This window comes from Dendronephthya gigantea, unplaced genomic scaffold, assembly GCF_004324835.1.
Source record: "Dendronephthya gigantea isolate DGI-Jeju-01 unplaced genomic scaffold, DenGig_1.0 000010F, whole genome shotgun sequence".
NCBI classification, from domain to species: domain Eukaryota; kingdom Metazoa; phylum Cnidaria; class Anthozoa; order Malacalcyonacea; family Nephtheidae; genus Dendronephthya; species Dendronephthya gigantea.
The window spans coordinates 2,708,296-2,730,428 of NW_021163020.1; the positions used below are offsets into that span (position 1 = coordinate 2,708,296).

General features: G+C 37.7%; 3 protein-coding genes and 1 long non-coding RNA gene across 4 annotated transcripts; 1 reads left to right on the top strand and 3 right to left on the bottom strand.

Moving 5' to 3' along the window:
- The first annotated feature begins 64 nt into the window (after positions 1–64).
- On the top strand, positions 65–7,615 carry LOC114517902 (transforming growth factor-beta receptor-associated protein 1 homolog). The gene is made up of 29 exons (XM_028537751.1): positions 65–188; positions 654–706; positions 1,003–1,096; positions 1,225–1,288; positions 1,375–1,409; positions 1,545–1,580; positions 1,655–1,711; positions 1,833–1,937; positions 2,014–2,085; positions 2,190–2,252; positions 2,536–2,699; positions 2,924–2,972; positions 3,083–3,175; positions 3,281–3,481; positions 3,862–4,002; positions 4,082–4,126; positions 4,220–4,342; positions 4,506–4,576; positions 4,658–4,726; positions 4,934–5,006; positions 5,175–5,306; positions 5,450–5,550; positions 5,691–5,805; positions 5,919–6,008; positions 6,125–6,192; positions 6,264–6,339; positions 6,533–6,667; positions 6,889–6,944; positions 7,025–7,615. The coding sequence occupies exons 1-29, from the start codon at positions 114–116 to the stop codon at positions 7,170–7,172; spliced, it is 2,604 nt and encodes an 867-aa protein (XP_028393552.1). The 5' UTR covers positions 65–113; the 3' UTR covers positions 7,173–7,615.
- On the bottom strand, positions 3,489–4,995 carry LOC114517912. Its single transcript, XR_003686444.1, has 3 exons — positions 4,907–4,995; positions 4,410–4,559; positions 3,489–3,919 (listed from the first exon to the last, which is right to left on the bottom strand). It is a non-coding gene; the product is annotated as an uncharacterized LOC114517912 (long non-coding RNA).
- Positions 7,616–7,656: 41 nt separating the features above from the next.
- On the bottom strand, positions 7,657–11,701 carry LOC114517957. Its single transcript, XM_028537810.1, has 9 exons — positions 11,436–11,701; positions 10,569–11,308; positions 10,167–10,323; positions 9,794–10,093; positions 9,577–9,674; positions 9,447–9,488; positions 9,022–9,327; positions 8,584–8,748; positions 7,657–8,471 (listed from the first exon to the last, which is right to left on the bottom strand). Exons 2-9 carry the CDS (start codon positions 10,783–10,785, stop codon positions 7,657–7,659), a joined length of 2,100 nt encoding a protein of 699 aa, XP_028393611.1. The 5' UTR covers positions 10,786–11,308; positions 11,436–11,701.
- Positions 11,702–12,453: 752 nt separating this feature from the next.
- LOC114518120 (PAX-interacting protein 1-like) lies at positions 12,454–21,897 on the bottom strand. The gene is made up of 25 exons (XM_028538047.1): positions 21,659–21,897; positions 20,965–21,099; positions 20,680–20,723; positions 20,366–20,426; positions 20,097–20,210; positions 19,658–19,946; positions 19,121–19,423; positions 18,918–19,000; positions 18,684–18,779; positions 18,478–18,615; positions 18,232–18,353; positions 17,969–18,051; positions 17,765–17,860; positions 17,517–17,560; positions 17,318–17,347; positions 17,176–17,210; positions 16,878–17,070; positions 16,688–16,756; positions 16,440–16,539; positions 13,756–13,856; positions 13,559–13,639; positions 13,259–13,321; positions 13,078–13,153; positions 12,873–12,933; positions 12,454–12,791 (listed from the first exon to the last, which is right to left on the bottom strand). Exons 1-25 carry the CDS (start codon positions 21,737–21,739, stop codon positions 12,779–12,781), a joined length of 2,511 nt encoding a protein of 836 aa, XP_028393848.1. The 5' UTR covers positions 21,740–21,897; the 3' UTR covers positions 12,454–12,778.
- Positions 21,898–22,133: the final 236 nt, after the last annotated feature.

The window sequence follows — 22,133 nt, forward strand, 5'->3', positions numbered from 1 at the left end:
TAAGACTGCTGATTGTACTCACCGTGGGCGTGAAATGGTGGAAGAGTGGAAGTGATATATTTTTGGTTGGAACTGATGAAAACATGAAATAGAAAGACGATCGCACTGTGAAAATGAGTTTTACCGCGTTTGAGTTGGTTCCTGTGATAGATCGGGTTCAAATAACGGGCGACAAGCCTAAGACTACGGTAGGTCGGGTAGGATTTCTATATGGTTTTATGGAATAATGATGGTATTTAATATTTATGGTCAAGAGTTGAACTTAGAAGTGATCGGAATTTATTAAAGTTGCACATATAGATTTCCTGATTCATATTTTGAATAGCATTAACCTTTGTTGAAGCAGAGGTATGTAGAATGGCAGGTTAGACTTGTCTGCACTTTGGTCAGAGTAAAGTCATTAAATGTTTATTACCAACAAGTTAGAATAATATTGTTTAATAGACGTATTAGCAGATATGGTTTGAAATTATGTTGAAATATAATTCGATTCTGTGTCATGTGAGACCAAGTTTTAAACTGGCCATTGTTAGAAAAACTTAATTCCACTAATGTTAACATATTACCCATCTCACCATATATGTGAAAAATTGTTGGCACGATGTAGTATTCTGTAGTATTAGCTCAATTGATAAATTAATGAATAATTCCAGGTTCAGTGTTTGGACTGTGCAGCTCAAAACTTATTTGTTGGAACAGGAGACTGGTAAGAACAACCAAACATTTATGGCCCACCATTTCATATAGCCTTTCCATCCCATTCCTTGCATACTGTACCTACATGATAGACATTACCTAAACAATGGTGATGATGGTTATGTATGTTAAATTAACTTGCAGCCTGTTGTAGGTACACCACGTAATAATACTTACATGGTCTACCTACCTAAATTAATTTAATTATTAAAGTCACCATGCAAACATACAAGAATTTGTTATGTATGTTATTGGAAGGGGTAAATTTATGCACATATACACACAAGCTGACTATATATTTTCCAGTTTGATAATCCACTACATTGTTGCCGAAGATGTCTCTCCTTCGGGAAAAGCTGTGTTTCAATACAGCCTTCAGGGATACAAACAACTTGGAATGGTAAATTGATCTTGAGCATAGACAATGGTCTAATAGAGGAACACCGAACACTTTCCATCAATATTCTCACAACACTCACCAGCCAAAGAAAAAAGGGCGCAGTAAAGATATTTGTTTTCATATTTTAGAGGAAGCCAGTGCAACAGCTACTCACAGCAGCTGCAATAAATCGGCTCATTGTGCTTTGTGATGGTATTTAATTTTTTCTATAAAGGACCTTCTTCTGTGATTAGACCATTGTGGTGGGTATAACAACATTCAGACTCATTATCTTTTAGGTGTCCTACTTCTTCTCAGCATGGTGGGCTTGGAGGTCAGAGGCTCAGAAAACAATTCATAGCAATTATCATGTTAAGACAAAAAATGGATGATAAGTTTGAAAAAATTAGAAGTTTAATAAAAATGGCAAGGTTATCTCAGTTTCATTCTAATTTTTAATTTATTTTAGATGATCATTTCCGGATTCAAAGATAAACTAAAAGGGGTAAAGAAACACTCAAGCAATGATAACTGTTAAACTTTTTCGAAATTTTCAATAAACTACTATGTTTTTTTTAGGCAACCTGTATAGCACGCAACGATAATCCAGCAACTTTCGATCCGTTTGCTGTAGAGGTAAACCCCTCGAATAACTCAAGTCCAAACACTGAAAGATATAGTGTATTTGTGCATTTAAATTTAATACATCTCCCTGAAAAAAGTCGAGATCGTTGATAATAAAACAATCCTCCCCCAGGTGTGTGTCGGAACAAAAAAGAAAGTAATACATATCGTCATGATTACAGAAGACAATGTTTATCCATCACGAGAAATTTCTGTGTCAGAATCACCCATACATCTGGTAGGATATTTGCTAGAGTATAAGTAGAGTGGAAACAGACATTTCTTGCTCTGATGACTGCGATATTTCGCTTTAGAACTTTGATGGTAGCACCGTATGCGTTGCGCTATCCAGTGTATATTGTAATGTGGATATTTCATCGGGAAAGGTAAGAGGTCTTCACGCGGCAAAAAGCTATACCACTTGCTGATGGAATATGGCTCGGTGTGACGGCGTGAATATCTCTAAATCTTACGATGTTTTTATGTCCAGGTTCAAGAGTTGATCAGCTACGAACCACAAAATACCAGACCGATCATCAACCGGATTGCGGTGGTAAGGTTGAAAATGGAAATCCATGCATTTTTAGAAGTTTAGAGTGTACAGTAACAATGGCACGATTAATACCAGAGACGGATGATTCGTCTGACAAATCATTATTCTGAGTATAAACAAACGACAAACTATCTAGAACAACTATGTAGACGAATATGTCAAACAAAACAGAATCGTGCGTTTAGAAAGTGCACGGGAATTGGGATATTATTTATGTTGTAAGAAGAGTGCACGAGAGCCGTTTCATGATGAATTTTACGACGAATTTTTCGTTTCATTACAGGAAGAATTTCTTCTCAGCGGTCCTACGGACACCTTAGGAATGTTTGTGACATCACACGGCACTTCTTTGAGACCTCCGCTCAGCTGGACCGACGGTCTGATTTCCCTGGGGTATTCCTTCCCGTATGTAGTGGCAGTTGGCCGGGGTAGTATTACCGTATATAGGTACGTCTCCCGAGAAAAAAGTAAACGACATATAGCTATATGTATAATTGGAAATAAAAGTTGTATACCAACAACGAATGCAAATTAATGGAACCCAAATGAACTTAGCTCATTAAGATTAAGTTCCGCACATGAAAAGTATAACGTTTGAACAGGCCCATGCTACAAAAACGCCTAATTTAAATACGTAAAAATGATTTAATACGATCGTCGTATTTATTTAGCATTTTAGAATCGGATCAAAATTCTATAAAACAGCTGATACCATTTCAGGTATGACAATGAACACGTTTGAGTAAATAATCGTCACATTATGCAGACATCAGTTTGTGCAATTCCAAATTCATTTTAAAGATAAAATGCGTATAAACTAATCCTTCCAGGCAGGATGTCTAACATGCAGTGTCGAAAACAAAGTGTTTGTCTGTTCACGAAGGGCAGTTTTTTGTTTGGTTCAAGTGCCTTTTAAACGCCAGGTAGAATGAAACTTTAAATAAAAAACTTCTGAGTTCAGAGAAAGAATGCAATGATTTATTTACGACAATCATTGTCCCATTCATTCGTATTCACGACGAATGTAGATCAACATGTTGATGGAATCGAGGAAAATTGAAGAGGCATTAGAATTAGCAAAAGTTGCGATACAGACTGAACTCGGAAGCAACAGAGACAAACAACTGCTGACTCGGGTTCAACAGCAAGCGGGCTTTCTCTATTTGGCCGATGGGAAATACAGACAAGCCTCTGAGATGATGCATCAGGGTAACGTGGACATACGAGAGGTTAGCCACACGCATAAAATGTCGTTGTCGAATTGATAGTAGAGATCCGGCTTAAGATACACCAAATCTACGACGCGGACTGACATGAAATCAGCCGGAGTTGTTAGAAACCCAGTTTTAATTAGTTTTACATACAGCTCTGTTTTTACCAAAAAGAGTGCATAATTTTTATTCCTGTTGTGAAACTGTGGAAATGAAGACAGTATTAGCTATTTCACGTCCGCGTTCTAGATTTGGCGTATCTTAAGGTCCCTATAGTTTGGGACACGTACCGCGGTAGTTACTGCAAATACAAGCAAAACTGGACATTTAAGAACGTGACTGTACTTACATGCATTCTGTTTTCATCGAGACAAACATTCCTGTTCTTTTTTCCCCAGCTCATTGGAATCTTTCCTGAGCTGTTGTCGAAAAGTTCCCGCTTTAAATCCGAAGTGCCTGGAATTGAGAGTATCAGACAGCTAGTGAAAAGCGATCACGAAGCGGGAAAAAGTGTCAAAATCTATGTGTTGGAATATTTAGTAAGTTTGTACGCAATTGGTTGGATGGATGTTGATTTATAGACGTTGCTGTATTTCAAAACGTGGTATTTTCTTTCAGGAACAAAGTAAAGGCCAGGATACCGTTTACAAAATGCTTAAAGATGTAAGTATATCTGTAGAGGATGTCAGAAACACATGAATGAAGATGGCCATATACATTGCAAATATTTAAAAAGTGTGTTTTCGTCCGTGCCAGGATATAGACACTGCATTGTTAAAACTTTACGCCGAGGAAAACTCGCCTATCCTTGAAGATTTGATATGTAGCAATAACGCATGCGCGTACGAGGAGTGCGTTGATTGGTTGAAGAAACATAAGGTATCTTTTGTCTTGAAAAAGTACAAAATAAAGTTAATTTGTGTTTTTGAAGCATGTCTGTACTTACAAAGTAAGAACATTCAATCCACGTTGACTTTCATCCCAACAGGTTGAACAGTGGTTCCATTATGAAACTTTAGTTGACAATTTTCTTTCACCCTAGCGATACCATAGTCTGGCGTTGTTTTATAAATCATGGAACGAGCCTGCCAAAGCTCTAGACACATGGAAAAGGTAAAAAAAAACGATTAAGCGATTGTTGACTATATTGCTCGAAGTTCAATACTTTCTGTTATGCGAACTATTTCCTTGTAGAATAGTGGACGAAGATTTGGAGGACACAAATTTCACTGGCATCGATCATATTATCAAATGCCTGACAAGGTAAAGCTAGTGATAATCAACATGGTGATCAAATGTACAGGAAGCTATATATACCAGTTTTGTTTCATTAACATTTTATCAAGGCGAGTGAGCGATGCTTGTTTTAATGATATGACAACATTGTAACAACTACAAACTGAAACGTTGTTTACGTGATTAATACAAGTTTAATATTCTTACCTCTGATTCGTTGGTTTGTGGTCCTAGTGTAAAGAGCGAGGAGTTGATATGGCGATACGTTCCATGGATAATGGAAAAAGATCAAGCATTAGCTGTCAGGGTGAGAAAATATTAAATTAATATTAAAGACCCTCTTAATACTGCATGGATATATCTCAATTCTAAATTTTCCCGCCTCGGGGTCCAGTAATGCGCGGTAAAACCCCCAGTAATTTAGATATAGTATTAATCCACAGCACTAACTACGGTCTTAAATTTATTTTCATAGATATTCAGCGAAAGTACATCAGACGAGGCAACTGATAAACTACAACCAGATTATATTTTAGAATATTTTAGTAAATTTCCTATTGCATTGCAAAAATATTTGGAATTCTTAGTGATTCAAAAAAAGATAGAAGTAAGTTATATTGGAGATGTTGTACAATATATTTAAATAATACAATAAATATCTTTTGAAATGTGCATTACATCCGTAGTAAATAATGATTATGTTACTTCACTTTAGCGAAAATATAAAAGATACAACGTTCTTTTTTTCAGAAAGAGAAGTATCATAGTAGACTGGCGATATTTTATTTGGATCAAGTTCAGAATCTGAGGAAAGATCCAAAGTCTTCGAAAGAGGTCGTCAAAAATGCAAGGTATACTATGGTGACGATTTAATATGGTCAAGTTTGGTTGTGATAATAGTGACCTGTCATAATGATAATCATAGAGTGGTGCATGTGGACAGTATATTTAGATTACAACATAAACAAACGTCCTTACCTTAACATTTTAGAGCGTCCTTGCAATCCATGTTGAAATTCTCCTCACTTTATAACGCCTCGCTGTTGTTATCAAAAATTCCCGAAGATAGTGGACTGGATCTAGAAACAGCCATGTTGTATGGCAGGGTAGGTGATATATACGTGAACTAGGAATTGCATGTTTTAATCTTCCAAATTTTTCAATTCTATACAATATTTTCAGCTATGATAAGTTAGAAGGGAATTCTTTCTTTATTTAGCTGGAGCACCACGAGAAAGCCTTGAAAATTTTCGTTTACCAACTAACAGATTTTGACGGGGCAATAGCTCACTGTGAATTTTACTCAAAGGTACACTCAGAACTCAACTTGAATTTACACGGGTATGCTGTCAAAATATTTGCAACCGAAGAACATGTCGCGCACAGATATTTCTAATTGTTTTTGTTTTGTTTTTTCAACTACAGAATCGTGAAACCAGCTACCGAAAAAAACTGTTTTATTTATTGCTTTCGGTATACCTACAGTCGGAAGGGTAGGTTCGAGAGTCGCTTGTATTGTACCGCACACATGAGAATTTCGTTTAATAATTTCGTGTATTTCCAGGAGACAAACAAACGACATGGTTGTGGCTGCCGTATCCCTGCTAAATTCTCATATTCAAGATTTTGATCCGGTCAAGGTCTGTGTCTGTCGCATTTTTTTTCACGTTTTTTTTGAAGACATCCGCAGACGTTTTGCTTCAGGCGCACGTGAGAAGTCTTATGGTGATAGAATAAGCGTTAACATAGCACACTAGCCATTGTTATATAGTCTTGGCTTTTTCCAAAGAAAATGAACAGTTGATAATAATTAAACGGGGTTTGTTTATACAGGTTATGGAGATAATCCCAGAAGAATGGTCGGTCAGGTTAATCTCACCTTTTCTGATTGGCTTGTCCCGGGAGAGTTTACACACCAGCCGAAATACGAAGTTGAAGAAGAACTTAATGAGGGCTGAAAATATAAAGGTACATTTGCTGATGTATGGTGATATTAAGTGAGCGAGTGATGTTCATGTAGGATGTTCATGTAGATTTATGATCATGCACCTTAGCGAAGTGAAGATCACAAGGGGATGAGTGATGGTCGTATTAGGGATGATGATGATCATGAGTGGTGGTCAAAGTGATAGATGGTGGGAAACTCATAATTTTAAACATAACTTCGTATCATATTTACTGTTATATAGATGAAAAAAGGTTACATATCATATACAACTAAACCAGTCACGATCACCGAGGAAACGTGAGTTTTTATACGAATGACACATATCACAGTAGCATCAGGGCATAAGTTTAACATTTTCAACTTATCTTTTCCTTCAGATGTTGTCGCGTTTGTCGTCGACCCTTCCATGACAGTAACATTGCAAGATATCCAAACAACATTGTCACGCATATACACTGTGCTCGCCATAAAACTCTATGCCCCGTCACAGGGCAGCTCTTCTCTGTTACTGATGGTGACGCATGATACTGTACTACCATAGGTACTACCTATAGTAGAACTCTGTGACAAATCTCGTTCAGCTTAGGACCCAAAGCAATAGAACCCAATTAATTTATACTTCAAGTTCCCTTCAGCAACCATTTTCTAACCTGGATAAAACAAGAAAGTTTTTGCATCTACTGACATCAAGTACATGACAACTGAGTGAGATGCAAAACACCATTTATACTGTACTTAGATTCTAGCCAGTGTTTATCTCTTGTTGCACCTAGCGGAAATCTAACAAAGACAATGTTAAATATATCTTCATTGTTATGACTGACCTGAAACTTAACAACTAACAGAAATATTGTAAATAGAAATGTGAAACACAAATTTATATAATAATTACCTTTCAGGATAAAACGCCATTTGTACATTAAGATATATTACTATTTACTAACGAGATAAAGCTATAATAAAGCCATAAATGTCATCTAAACGTAATAAAATGAAAATTAAATTTTAATTAAACAGAGCTTTCCATATATTTTCCTTTCCGTCCTTGCTTTTTCGTCTTTCTTCGTTTGAGGATATTCCTTATTCTTCTGGTTTTGCTTTTCATTCGTGGAGTGCTCGTTTCAGCCGGGGTATCGTCGAGAAAAGTCGCACTGCCGTCGGGACTGGGGGGATTGTAATCTTTATTTCTCGCCGAGTTATAAGCACTTAGCGATTCATCGGCACCAGTCGCCGTATAATCCTCACTTGTTGTTCCAACTTCGACGTCATTTTGCTCGACTTCGGTACTTGCTGGCTCTTTTTTGGTATCAGTGGTTTCAACACAATCATCTGCCGGAGTATCGTCAGGATACGTCGGAATATTCTCGGGGTCTGCCGGTACATTTTCGGTGTCTGTCGGAACATTCTTGGGGTTCGTCGGTACGTTCTCAGGGTCTGTCGGAACATTCTCATGGTGAGTCGGCGCATTCTCAGGGTCTGTCGGTACATCCTCAGGGTCTGTCGGAGCATTCTCATAGTCTGTCGGAGCATTCTCAAGGTCTGTCGGAGCATTCTCGGGATCAGTCGGTCCATCATTGGAAGATGTCGGGTCACACACATGGTCGTGTAAATCATCGTGATCGTAAACACTCGTTATCACTTCTTTCACACTATCATCACTTTGTCGAGCAAGTTGCGTCACGTCAATAGGAAAGAGACTAAACTTTCCAGAAACGTTGTCGTCCATAGTATCAACGACAATATTACTTAATCTTGTCATTTGTGAACTGATCCGAGCAATAGACTGATTCAGAACTTCTTGTTCGATGTCTTCCTCACCATTATCTAAAACAGATTTCGCACCTGTGAACTTCATTGATTATTCGACTGTAATGTGCTTTCTGAAGATTCTTTTACCAATCGCATTAGCTTAATTGATATAATATTGAGTGCTTACCAACAATCGTATCCCGTCTTCTTAATATACCATAAAGTTCAAAAAGTAAAATGGTATAACACGCCCAATTCTTTCTTTTGTGTTTTTTGATTAAAGACTTCTTTCTATCCAAAGATTCCTTCAACTTTTCCTCCTCTTTTTCTTGATGATGTTTCTTTAGGTTCGCTGCATGAAAATATGGATAATTTTCAATCATGAGCGCTCCCGAACCGGTGTGGTGGAGGGGCAATGCATTGGGCGCAAGGGAACTTGATATTAGCCTGTGAACCCGTAAAACGAGAGACAGGACTGCGATAATGGAGTGTGATTATTGGTAAGCCGTGAAGCTTATTGCCTAAGCTGGAGCAGAGAACCAGTCTAAGCTTGCAATCACTTTGCAGACTTGTAATCGCTTTGTTCGCGGATTGTTACAACTTACAACAAGACAAGCATGTGTACCTGCGTGGGCATGTTTACGGCGGAACGTGACCTCCTCGTATCCCGCGAGACTATCAAACATGTCTTCTTCCAAGTCCCGCGTGGCCATCGCGACTTTTGCCCAAGCCTTTCTTTGTCTTTGTATGGCGATTTGACAGATGCCTCTCAATTCGGCGATCTCTCTCGCCAGCTTGAAGCCAAACTTATAGATATCCGCTTCTCTAACGTCACGGATTGGTCGTCCAACCTGTGCTATGGTCGTGAGAGCTTCTTCCACTAAAGTGGTAACGACAGCAGACCGACGACGGAATTTCGGTTTTCCCGTTTCTGAAATAAAACGGCGATATTTGTTGCAGCTGATGATTCTTATTTGCAACTGATAGTAGTGTTTTGGTTTTGTTTAAAAGGTTTGGTTTAGAGAGTGATAGTGGAAGACTGTCACCAACCTGCAAGTACTGAACGACGCCTGGTTTGATTATAAGCACGTTCTGTAAATGAACAGGATATCAAATATAAGATCCTCCGACGTTGTCTAACCGTTTACGTCGCGATAAACCACAGCAAACAAAAGCATACCTTTATACTCCTCACTGGTTCGACTGCCCTGGACAGACGACGAATACTTTTCCCCCAGAGCTATCGTAACGATATCGCTCCGAGACGACGCCGAAGTTCTACAATTGAATGTCTCGGGTTAAGCTTTTGCGAGAGGAAATTAAACCTCTGGAAAGAAGTTTAATCACTTGGCATTGGTCAGTGCATGCACTAACCACGTAACATTATCCATACTAACCTACTAGACAACATCTCGCTTGGATTCTTACGGTGTTCAGCCAACCAACGCTTGAATATATCATCCAGCTGATATCGGTCTAACCAAATTCCAAGCCTCGCGAACTCGCCAAGCTTTCGGCAAACGACGTCGGCGGTCGGACGCCTGTCCGCTTCATCTAAACACTGGGCTACGAGGTGCTTTATCAAGCTAGGCCAGCACAGGAGTATGGGCAATTGACGGTGCGCGGGAATTTGTTTTTCGGATAGCCATGACCAAGGCACACTACGGGTTAAACACTCCCAGAAAGTTGCAGCTAAACTAAAACAGAATGACAGAAAGTTATATAAATAAAGTCAGCCAGCTTGATAATATGGGTAGAGCGGTAACCTACCTATAAATATCAGCGGGAAAACGAGCTTCACCAACAGCCAGTAATTCAGGGGCCAACCACGGTAGTTCCTCTTGGAAACACTCCATAAACTCAATAGCTGCACCAGGCCTTTCGCAAAACTCTAAACTGCCTAGTTTTGCTCTGGGGCCATCACAAACTAAAACCGTAAGTGTTGGAAAATGATGGAGGCAAAGATGAAGTTGGTGAGATAGCAATTGGTTGTATGGGATGGTCATAAGGGTAAGCACCTACCCTATATGAACAGGTTTTGTGATTAGTTGGTCAGAGATATTGTCTTTCTAAGGGTCGAAACTCGGTCTCAAGAAATATATCTGGCAGGTTCTTGCCAAATATTTTCATGGTAACAACGATTAAATCGCGACTTTGCGATTGCAAACTAACCTAGAATACTTCGCGAAGAAACGTGGCAATGGATCCAGTTCTTACGATGAAGATGTGACAAAGCTTGAGCAACATCCAGTATGATTCGTATGATCCTCATTAAATGACATTCAAGATCTTTCTCCATATCCATGTTTGGATCGCGAAGATAGAAAGACAACGTGGTATGATAAAACCTTTCCATTATCAGGCAGAAGGGATCTAGACATATTGCCATGGCGACCGGAAATCGAAAATGACGTAATTGCCTGAAAGACGAAAACTTGGTTCATGTTACTACATACATAAGATTATCTATCATCTGAGCCAGACCGTAATAACACTTGACTGCTAACTACACTGGACTACTATACCAACACAAGACGTAAACCTACACTAAAGACTATGGCCTAACACTAGACTACACGTTTGAGAGAGTTCTTCGCGGGTAACTTTGTGACAAAGCATGGCTCCTCGTTGTACCTAAAACAATCTCCTAATCGCAGCTCTCACCGAAGCAAATTGATCTCCTTCCTCAATCTAAAGTGAAAGAACTCATCTTGACTAAAATCCGGAGCAAATTTCAAGGTGACAAGGCTACCACCCCACATTCCATCAACGTACGAAAAGAATGGACCATTGAAAGATTGCTTGTGCTCGGGTTTCTTTATGTCATCAAGGTTGATGATTGGTATGCCAAACATTGAATCGCCCATATTTTCTTCTGTTACATTAATGCACGACGCTGATGCACATGAGTTCTAGGAATATTGTAGATCGATGTTTTACCGTTGCACTATTGTTTTACAATGCAAACCCCGATTTGGGGTCATTTTCCAATGATACAGTTGTAAGATCGACTCAATAGAACCTCCATCAAAAGCTTACCATAACTATAGCGTTGTAATTCTGTGCTGGTTGATGATGGCCCAATCCTCTATCGACCATGAAGGCGTGCAGCAATCGCAATATCTCCGAGTTTCCATGGTAACGTGCAAACGCGACGACGGTCGGATACTCGGCGAAGGTGCTGTGCAAGTCACTGCCGTACTGCAGGAGCAAACCTACGCATTTGATATGGTTCTGTTGAATGGCGGCATGAACCGGCGTCATCCCGACCAGCGACGCTCTAAAATGGAAAAATAACAAGCTTTCTAACGGAATTGATTGAACGGAAAGTCAGCAGCTTCCCATTAAATTATAAACAGACCAAACGTCGCTAATCTTTAAGATGTAGAGGATTTCAAAACAAAGTAAATAAGTATGAAAGAATTCAAAGAACTCGCACGAGATTATGAGGCTACAGAAAAAGGGCATTAAATACGATTTCTTTTACGAGAAAACACATTACCCTTACAATAAAATCCATAAACGTTTAACTACCGGAGTACTAAAAAATAGATTGGCCCATTTTCCTTTGCACACTAACCTGTTTGGATCAGCCCCATGGCTAAGCAAGAACTCCGCGCATTTCACGTGGCCGTTCAATGAAGATAGAAACAACGGCGTCTCCTTTCGAACATTGCTTGCATCAATGTGGACACCGAAATCGATCAATTTTTTAAGTTTTTTCAGATCACCTTCGGCAGCGTATTGTACCAGGTTGAAAGCCATTACTTTTTCATTTCATTACGTCACGTAATGATGATTTGCATAACGACCGCTCTATCAAATCTAGCGCGCAGGCCTGGACATGCTTGACTTCCGGACATGCGCATCTTAGCTAAACGCTTTACTGTGGCAAGAATAAAACTGTATTTTAATCAAAGTTCTTAAGAGAGAATTGAGACAAGCACTGGCGTCGCCACAACTTCGTATCTAGGTAGTTATTTCGATAGATATACTTAATTGATCTTCTACAAATATTAATACAGTTAGTACTTTGCATCAAAACTGCTCACAGTCAGTGTGTAAAAAAGTTAAATACATACATTTAATAAAAATACATTTTGTGATTGGTGAAAATTGATCTGACACGTACAGTGATTAATGCTGATTTGTAAACAAGTCCAAATGCTTATATACAACTAGATACCTTAACTCCTGGTTTGACCATGAAAACAGGCTTTAAAAGTAATGCGAGTGCTTCATGACATTGGAAACATAAATGAGTTTATATCTCAAAAAGATTTCCTATTGCAAGTTGTCTGTACTTTTTTAAAAAACACAATATGATGAAACCTCATCTGGGCATCTTTTTCCAAAGTCTTCCTCCACCGAAGAGTTTTCGATTAAAATTTATATCTGAAAACAATAATGTACTGCCGATCAATTGACCTATTAACATTTTCCATTAATTGCTCTCATTCAATAGTTTGGCCATACCTGTAAAAATCCAGCTGTTGTTTCAAGATTCCAGACAAAACAAACTCGACATTATGCACACCTTTGCCGGGCGAAAATACGAAAAACAAGTTAGTTTATTAGTAAATCTACACATCTCTTAAAACTATCACTGCCCAAACACAACCATGAGATCCCCATCACTACCATTACCATCATCATCAAGCAATGTCCCTTCTTTCCTCACCTATCCCCGCCATCTTCATATCCTTACACATATGAGTGTCTTCTTCACAGGTCACACATACAAAAGCTGGATGGCCCTAGGATTAAGAAAACCCAACTTTATTAAAACACTTGTCCGTCCTGAACACGCTCTCATCTCGATCTTATATAATTATCAAGCGAAGCCTGAGTGCTGTACATACGTCCTCTGTTTTGCCTTCAGCCAAGCTCTTCAGCGATGATTTAGGTGGAAGTTCAGCCATTAGCTGTAATATAAACAAAGACATTAACACACAAAATCATGGTAGTAATTCAAGAGGTCCACACGTTTGAAAAGCACACTGCTCCAGTTTTTAACTGTCCTCTTCCGACGCCTTATGTAATCCATATTTCTTCAGTACGGAAAGCTCGTTACAGAAAGAAACCTAAACTAACCTAATCATTTTATACCCCGACCAGTGTTTCCACGGAGAGAAACCTAAACTAACTTCGCTGTACCTTACCTTGCCGCCCGCGCAGTCGAGAATCTCTGCCATCGACTTTTGATCAGGCCGGACGTTTGCAGTGACATAAATTGTTATTCCCTGTAAAGCAAATATAAAGTTTCCAGGTGACATGAAAAGGCGGGAAAGAGCACTGGCATCATAATGGGGACTGCTAAAGAACATAGAATAAATTGCACGGGACTGGTTTGACAAACCTGAAAAAGAGGTTTCGCTTGAGCACGCTCAATGGACTGGGGAAGAGACATCCCATAAAGGCTTTCTCCGTCCGCATCATGTAACACGTAATCTTTCTCATCTGGGTAAAATATAAATTCCTTTACACCAAGACGGTGATTAGGACTCAAAATTTGCTATCGTACACACAGCAAAAAATGAATTTCTTAAGAAATTGAATTTTCTTAATTTAAGAAAATATTTACTTGTTTCAAGAAACAATTTTCTTATTTTGAGAAAATATTTTCTTAAGATTTTTTTCTTCTTAATTTGAGAAAACATTTTCTTGAAATAAGAAAATTATTTCTCGAGAAAATATCAGAGATATCACTTTCTTATCATAAGAAAATGTTTTTCTTAAAATGAGAAATTGTTTTCTTAAGAAAATATTGAGATATCAATTTCTTGTTATAAGAAATATATATTCTTAAACTAAGAAAATGCTCTTCGTATTAAATGTGAAGAATTTCAGCTAAGAGTAAACTTCAAAATTACTTGTGTTTCAAATGTTCCTTATTGTTGAAGTTTGTTGATTTCAAAAAGTTATATATGTTTCATATTTTATTGTTTTTAGTTCCGATCATTAGATGATTTTATTAATTTAGCGCTAGCTAACTACATCAGTATGAGTCAACAATGAAGCTTTTCGTACTTGCACTTTACAAGCATGGCGTGACATATTCGGTCAAGAACCGTTAAAATAGAACAAAGTCATAATATAATGTTTGCAAAATGCTGTTTTCATTTACGGAAATCCAGCGTGAGATAATTCAAAGCATTCCAAGTTAATACTTATAATTATATGGTCCAGCCTGACGCAGAGCCTGATTATTCCATTTATCCCATTATGCCTTTCGAGCGTAGACCACGAGGGAAATTTGAATACTTAGCGAAACAACCTATAACGCTATTAACGGATAGTAAAGAAATATTGTTTTTTTACGGCGAATATGGCATTTGTATCTTGTTATTAACTTTATATATTACCGATAAAGATATGGACGTTTAGGATGTGAGAAAATATACTCTATATCGGCGCAAATTTGTGGTATTTCATAAGGTGAGTTGATATTTCATGATGTCATATGCCAACATGCTGATCGAGTGTGTTATTATATCAGTACAACGTATAAGCCTTTATTTGTTAGCCTTCGTTAGCCTTTATTCCACCCTATTATAGATCAAGAATTGTATTTTCATCGTTCAATGATTTGCGCTATGATTTTCCATGTTATTATCTGTTTATATAGTTAAATAATTGGCTATAGCACTAATAGCAGGGATAGCTAAACAATATCTTAGAATTTCTCAGCAATTATGGCCTAGAATACCTCAGAGGAGCAAAACAGAATAGTCCAATGTTGTGATATATATATTTAAGGAGCAGCATATAACAGTGTTTCTAATGTCTTTGTTTGAAATGAAGGATAGGAGTTGAGTTCTATTTTCAGATTGATACTAATTACTAAATCCAGAGGGGTTAATGTAACAGTGCTTCTCCACAGTAGGGTTGAGACTGTTCCAAAGGGTATAAATTGTGCATCAGAGTCTGCCTATATCATTAAAATGATCACAAAGCTCTCTATTTTGCCTTCAGATACATTTACCCATCCATATTTTGTTAGGGACAATTTTTGGATTTAACACCATTTGATTTCATTGGATAAGGGCTCTATCTATATATTGTTTTAATTAATTACATGTATTTTCATGGTGAATTGATTGGAATTTAAACTATCATAGGGATGTAGAAAAGCAGTGTAGAATGGGTTGAAGGATGGGTGTATTTGATAAAAAATGGTCTTAAAGTAGTTTTCTTAAAGATGCCGGTATAGCAGGGAATAGCTAAAGAAAAGCTTAAAATTCCCCAGAGTAGCTAAATTATTATTTACCAGTATTTTTTGTTTGATGTACTTCATTCCTAACATGATTGCAAAGTTTTATTTTAAGTTAAATGTGAACTTAAGATTTACTTCACACCAATTTTTAAATTATTTACTCTCAAATTTATCTGATGATGTCTCGTCTGATTTTAAAAACCACAAAAATCCTTTTTGCAATAATTGATCTGTACTGCAATAATTGATATTTGAAAACATGTCAAATAAACACTGGACAAATACAAAACCTTCAAAGCCGGGGTGCAATATTATATATAATCATGCATTTCTCTGTATTTCTATATAATCATGTAGGGCCTATAATTCTCATGTATTAATGTCTGCTGTGTATTCTATATTATGACTCATGAATATTTTAGTAAATTTACATTACATTCTTACTTAGTTACTTATAACAAAATATCATATCAGAGTTTCTAGGGTTTCTTGAGAATTAACTTTTCTTATTATAAGAAAATATTTTCTTGGAAATATTTCTTATATTAAGACAAATTTCTTAAGAAAATTTTTCTCATTATGAACATTCTATAAGAAATTTTGGACTAATTTCAAGAAAATTTTCTTAAACTGAGAAATTATTTGTTTGCAACTTTTCTTATTCTAAGAAAATTTTCTTAAGAAAAAATTTCTTAAGAAAAAAAGTAAGAAAATTTTCTTATTATTCTCCCAAGAAAATTTGAACTCATTTTAAGAAAATTTTCTTAAAATGAGTTTTTTTTTTCTTGAAATAAGAAAATGATTTTTTGCTGTGCACAGCTACTAACCTAAGTAGTGACCAGCAGCGTGACTTTTATCAATCCATTGCGGGCTAACGATGTAGCGACAAACGGAGATCCCCGTGAGGAACTTTATTGTTCGCATTATCTGAAGATAAGATTGCAGAATCCCGTGATTTCTTAGTAATATCATTACTTATAGCTTTAGAAAGCCATGTGTTAAACCTTTAGCAATATGCCTTAATGACATAATTCTGGAAAATCTTAGCGACAAAATTCTTGGAAATATTTCTTACTTTCGATGCGACGATATGAGTGCACGATCTGATCGAAGTTGCTGTGTCACCACCCATGGCGCTCAGTTTCTGAGAAAAGAATATAGATTCAATTCTTTAGCAAAGTTGAAACCGTTTATCATTGTTTTGAATGTCAAGAGTTCTCTTTCACGAGATCTTCAACATTAAAACGTTTAAGAGGTTGACTCACTTCAGTTAAACGTCGTACAGCGCCGGGATTGAGACCAGTGAAAACTACTCGTGGCCTGATACGACTGACAACAGTTGCAGTTGTAAATTCAGTGGAGGATGATGTTGACGTTCGAGCTATACTCGGGACTGACGTCTGGGGTGTCGTTGGGCCTGAATTCATAAGCTCGGGTGTGCGGGCTGTCTCTTCAAGTCTAAATATCGGAGATTTTGAATGTCATAACATAAAATGTGAAATAATAAAATTTTATTCGGGCTTTAAATTTCAGTTTTCATAATAGCTAAGGTCACTATTATACCTGGGTTTTTTATTGGCTTCCTCGCATTCTCGCATCTAGAAATAAATAAATTATAAACGTTAACAAGCCATTAAGGCCTGCTCTACTGATTTACAATCCTTTCCACAAGGCAACACCGGCATTCTTTCTCATCATGGCTTACCTCTCGTTCCAACATTTCCAGCTTACGTTTCTGTAAAGATAAATACATAAATATAGAAAATGATTTTCGTCCGGTTTACGTGCCTCAAAACTAACGTCCTTCAAATTTTATAACTGCAAACATTGCATTCAACATTTGCGAAGACTTGCACCTGGTTTCTCGACTGAGATAAGCAAAACTTGTTAAAAGAAATACATACATTGTCCTTGACGTCTTCTTTTACTTCAAAACCCTTCCACGCCTCTGGAAGAAAAACAGAATACAAAAACATTAAAACTAATAAACCCCTTTGTTTACACGTACTCACTCTGGATCGCTAGCCTTTGAAATATGAATGATTTTATTTTTGATAAAGACAATAGGGTTCGAGGTTAAATTCCACAACAGTTTGCATACTGCGGAAATGAGTGAGTAAGCATGCAATACATGTAGTGCACATTCACTTACCCAGCAATTCACGAGCCAGAATCTCGTTGATGTCCAATTCATTCTCATTACCGAACGTTCTATAACGTTTCATGTTGACAGGATAATCACAACCACCTTGAAGGATATAAAAAAATTCTTCTAAAATTCCTGCATCCAAAAAGGCGATGCAAGTTTCAGAAAAGGTTGACTAAACCAAATCAAATACTCGAGAAGATAACCAACCAGTCATAATATCACCAATCCATCTTGCATTTGTACACGTAATGCCCCACTCGTTCGCTTTCTTGTATTTTTCAGACGTCTGACTGAAATGTTGAAATTAAAGATGAAGAATGAGAATTTGTACGTCGACTACACAAACCATACACTGTCATATACGCATAACGAAAATAACGCGAGGATCTTTTCATTTAGCTCTTTACATTCAAACACTTCTGATTTACACCCAGAGAACCAAATTACACTGTCAACACATCACATCTTACTTTTGGCAAATAAGATGTGTAACGGTCCGGCTCAAGTATCCTGCGTATTTAGCACCAATCATGTAGATCATATTTTTCAATGCTTCCCTCTCTTTTCCCTGAAAACCCGTCACAGAAATTATCTAAAACAAGAGAAGGGTAAAAACAAACTCAGTTCTGTGGTGATGCCGATACCGTGGGTCGTTTAGTTATATTCTTTCATGTGCTAGTACTGTGTATTCATCAACAAAATGGCGACCAACCTACCATATTTCGACAACGGGAAAATTTATCTTTGAACGCAACAGGAAGATGAATGGCGGTCTGCGGTGCGATCAATTTCTGATTCAATATAACGTCATTTAGCCAATGACACGTGACCACACGCTTGCCGTCAGCAATAGCCTGAAAACACGAGGAAAAATATTTCACGAAGGTTCAGCGAGTTAAACATTTTCAAATGTTCGCCATACCCTTCGAAAATGCTCTCCATGTTGATGGGAACACAAAACATGTGTGACATTTTGGGAATACGCTTCCTCAACCTCGCCGGCATTTTGTTTTATAACCTGGTGAAAATGACATCAAAAAATGGGAATATTAAACCCTTGTTTGTTAATAATTATTATGCGAGCGCACTCCAGTGCGAGCACTGCTTCACTTCGGTCGTCGATATACAGTATGATTGGTGGAAAACTAATGCTTACTTTTTTCCACATGTCGATCGCGCTAAATGGAACAGTATATTGATAGTCAGAGATAAAGAAAACACAGCCTGACAGAAGTTTCGCTGAAAAACAAAACAAAAAACCACTGTTAGGCACCACCTAAAAATCGTTTACAATGATGCCAGAGATTCCCCCCGGCTTGAAATAGATTCCAGTTTACTTTGGCGGTCAGTATTACTTACAAACGATGACCTCTTTTTCAGGAGCGTTCGAGGTTGTTTTCGAACTTGTGTCTCCACATCCGTTTTGCTTGACTTCCACCTCTTTCCTAACACCACTACTCTTTCCCAGTTCTTTCGCGCTGCTCCTGCGGGTGTACACGTCATCGCTCTCATCCAGTTCACCGAGGACGCCCTGATCGACCAAAGTTCGTAACGCTTGTTTCGCGTTTTCCGCAGCGTGTCTCCCGGGCCGGATTTTAATCCCCTCTTTTGGACGCTTTTCTTTATCAGTAGCAGCATCAAACTCCGAACTCTTTTCGCTTCCTGAATAAGGGATTATAAACAGTTTGTCTCCAAAATCCAAATACACGATTAAAAAAACGCATAAGACCAGGCGAATGTTCTCGGAAGAGAGTCGAGTCTTTCCCGAAGAGAATCCGTTGTTTCTCGAAAGAAAATGAGGCTTAGATCGACCCTATGTACATAATGCGAATTATCCACCGTCCGTTTTAATTTCACTTGATCATTTGTAAATATTAGGTATGCTTGGAACAGTACCTTTGCTTGTCCCAGAGGACTTTCTTAATTTTGAACCAGCTGGTGAGTCTGGACTCAGCAGTGACGACGGAGCGGCCACGGCTCTCTCGATTCCAGTACTCACTACGACACCAGTGGTCTCACCATGGTTGTCTGGAGTGAGAATGGACTGACTTTGCGCTTCAGGATCGCTGACTGGTACATACTTAGATTCGTCTAAAAGTGCCTTTGCTTTGATGCAGTCCAGAATCCATTCTGGGACAACGATTTTAACTTTTTCCTTGTGCTGCAAAGCAACTTCGTATTTCTCCTGAAATTGACAGAGACATGAAACCTATCAAAAATTTGACAAACATAACTCTCAACAGGGTAAGCCCCTACCCCCAAAAAAAGTGCCCAACTCCCTATAAGTTCTTTACATGACAAAACAGGTACATATATTTCTTCCAAATTAACTTACACCCTCTGGTTTTGGCACCAGCAAATGCGTACAACTTGGATCAAATGTTGTTTGACAACGTCCTCCGTAAAATGTTATCATCGACCATAATGCATCTCTGTCAGCTGGGGGTACCTAGAATGACCAAACAATGATAAAACAATCTTCCATGATCTACATACATTCAAAGTGGCCATAAATATATGTCTTGATCGCCAGAGATGCCCTGGTAACAAGGACGATAATTACATATAAATGCCTGGACTAACAGTTACGTATAGAATATACACCTGTGAGGGGCATGCTACCACATCCGTGAACAATTTCTTCCCAACAGAAAAAGCATTTGTTCTGGCAAATAGTTAAGTCAACTAAACCTTTGATTTCTAATATATTTTAATCTAGGTTAAAATCTCAAATATAGAATAGAGTATTGCTCAAATTTAGACTGTAGTGCTCAGGAAAATTTTTTATCTCAACTCTATATATTTGCTAATTCAGGGACAATTTTTCAGTGCATTTTTCACTGAAGTAAATGTTCAGATGTCATTCATCTCTCTACAAATGTGCTGTTAGTTCATTTTATATTGCGTTAAAAGGATACGGCATCATAGCTTCACACTTGACAGAATATATTACCCATTCAGGCTAAAAGGATAGAATTTTTAGTTACACAATAAGAGTGGGGTAAAGATGGTGTTGTTGACTGTAATTATGGTGACACTGTGATGATGTGGCTAAGATGGTGAGTGTGGCTAAGATGGTGATCAAGTCTTGCTAAGATGGTGATTGTGAAGATCATGGTCACATAAAGGTGGTAGTGATAAATATAGTCATGCTAAAAACACTACCAATGGCAACAGCAATAGAGATTATCAATTGTTCCAACCTTAACAATTGGTATTCCAATTTCCTTGGCCTGTTCATACTCAGGGAAATCGACTGTACTTGAGATGACATGTGTTGCCAAGTTACTGAAAAAGAACTCTCTGGTAGCCCCTCCTTGTTTCAAGAGATCCTTTACCTAAAATGAACAGGAACAAACATAGAATCCAGTTTAGCGGCAAAACCATTACAAATTAATGTATACGACAAAAAATCGATAATTTAGGTGGAAATAAAACATTAAAATACCTCTACATTTTTGACAACAAATTTAATGTCAAACAAGTTGGCATACGGCAGTAATTTAAATGTTTTGACATCACATGCACAGCGGAATGAATGAATCAAGTAAATTTAATAGTACTTATTCTACCACGATCATCTGTACTATGAAATACGAATGTATTTTTGACACATTTTTTCACTATTTTCCACGATCGAGTACTAAGTTTGCATGCCCCATATACAATAATTTTAACGAGAAAAAACTCTTATAACCAACTGGAACTCTTGTAAAAACCTACATCTACAGATCGTAACAGCTTACAATGAACATACACAATAAATCACAGTTATAAAATTATACACTAATCTATAACATTGTGCACCATATCTATGCTAAATAAAGACGAAAGTTACGAGAAAAAACGCTTTGATCCACAGTTTATAGTACGAAAATATTAAAATCTTTCGTTAACCTTATCCTTGCCATCTTCTGCCAGGTAAAACTTCACATTTTTGAACAAATCTTTCGGAATTTTCAACAAAGTGTCAGCCATGTTGTTTGTAGCTATTTTGCTACATCAATTTACATTTCAGAATTATTAACGCGCGCTTTGGCGGGAAGCTTGCGCGAGATTTGCAAACCTCCCACGCGAGAGGGTCGCGCAATGGTTGAATGCGGCGGTCGCGACTGATAAACTGTAGGCTGAACTATTATAACAATGCATACAATGACAAAAACACTTACAGAATACTATTATTCTACCATGGATGGTCAGATCATCCATCGCGTTTACATATCTTGTAAGCTAATGTAAGGTATCATGATCTACAGTCCTCCTATACGATGGTTTGCCAACTTTGCCTACCTGCAAAAAAAGTAGAAAACGCCTCGATCTTATTTACAATACGAAGCATCTGAGATATACATTACTACCCGCGGTTGTCTGC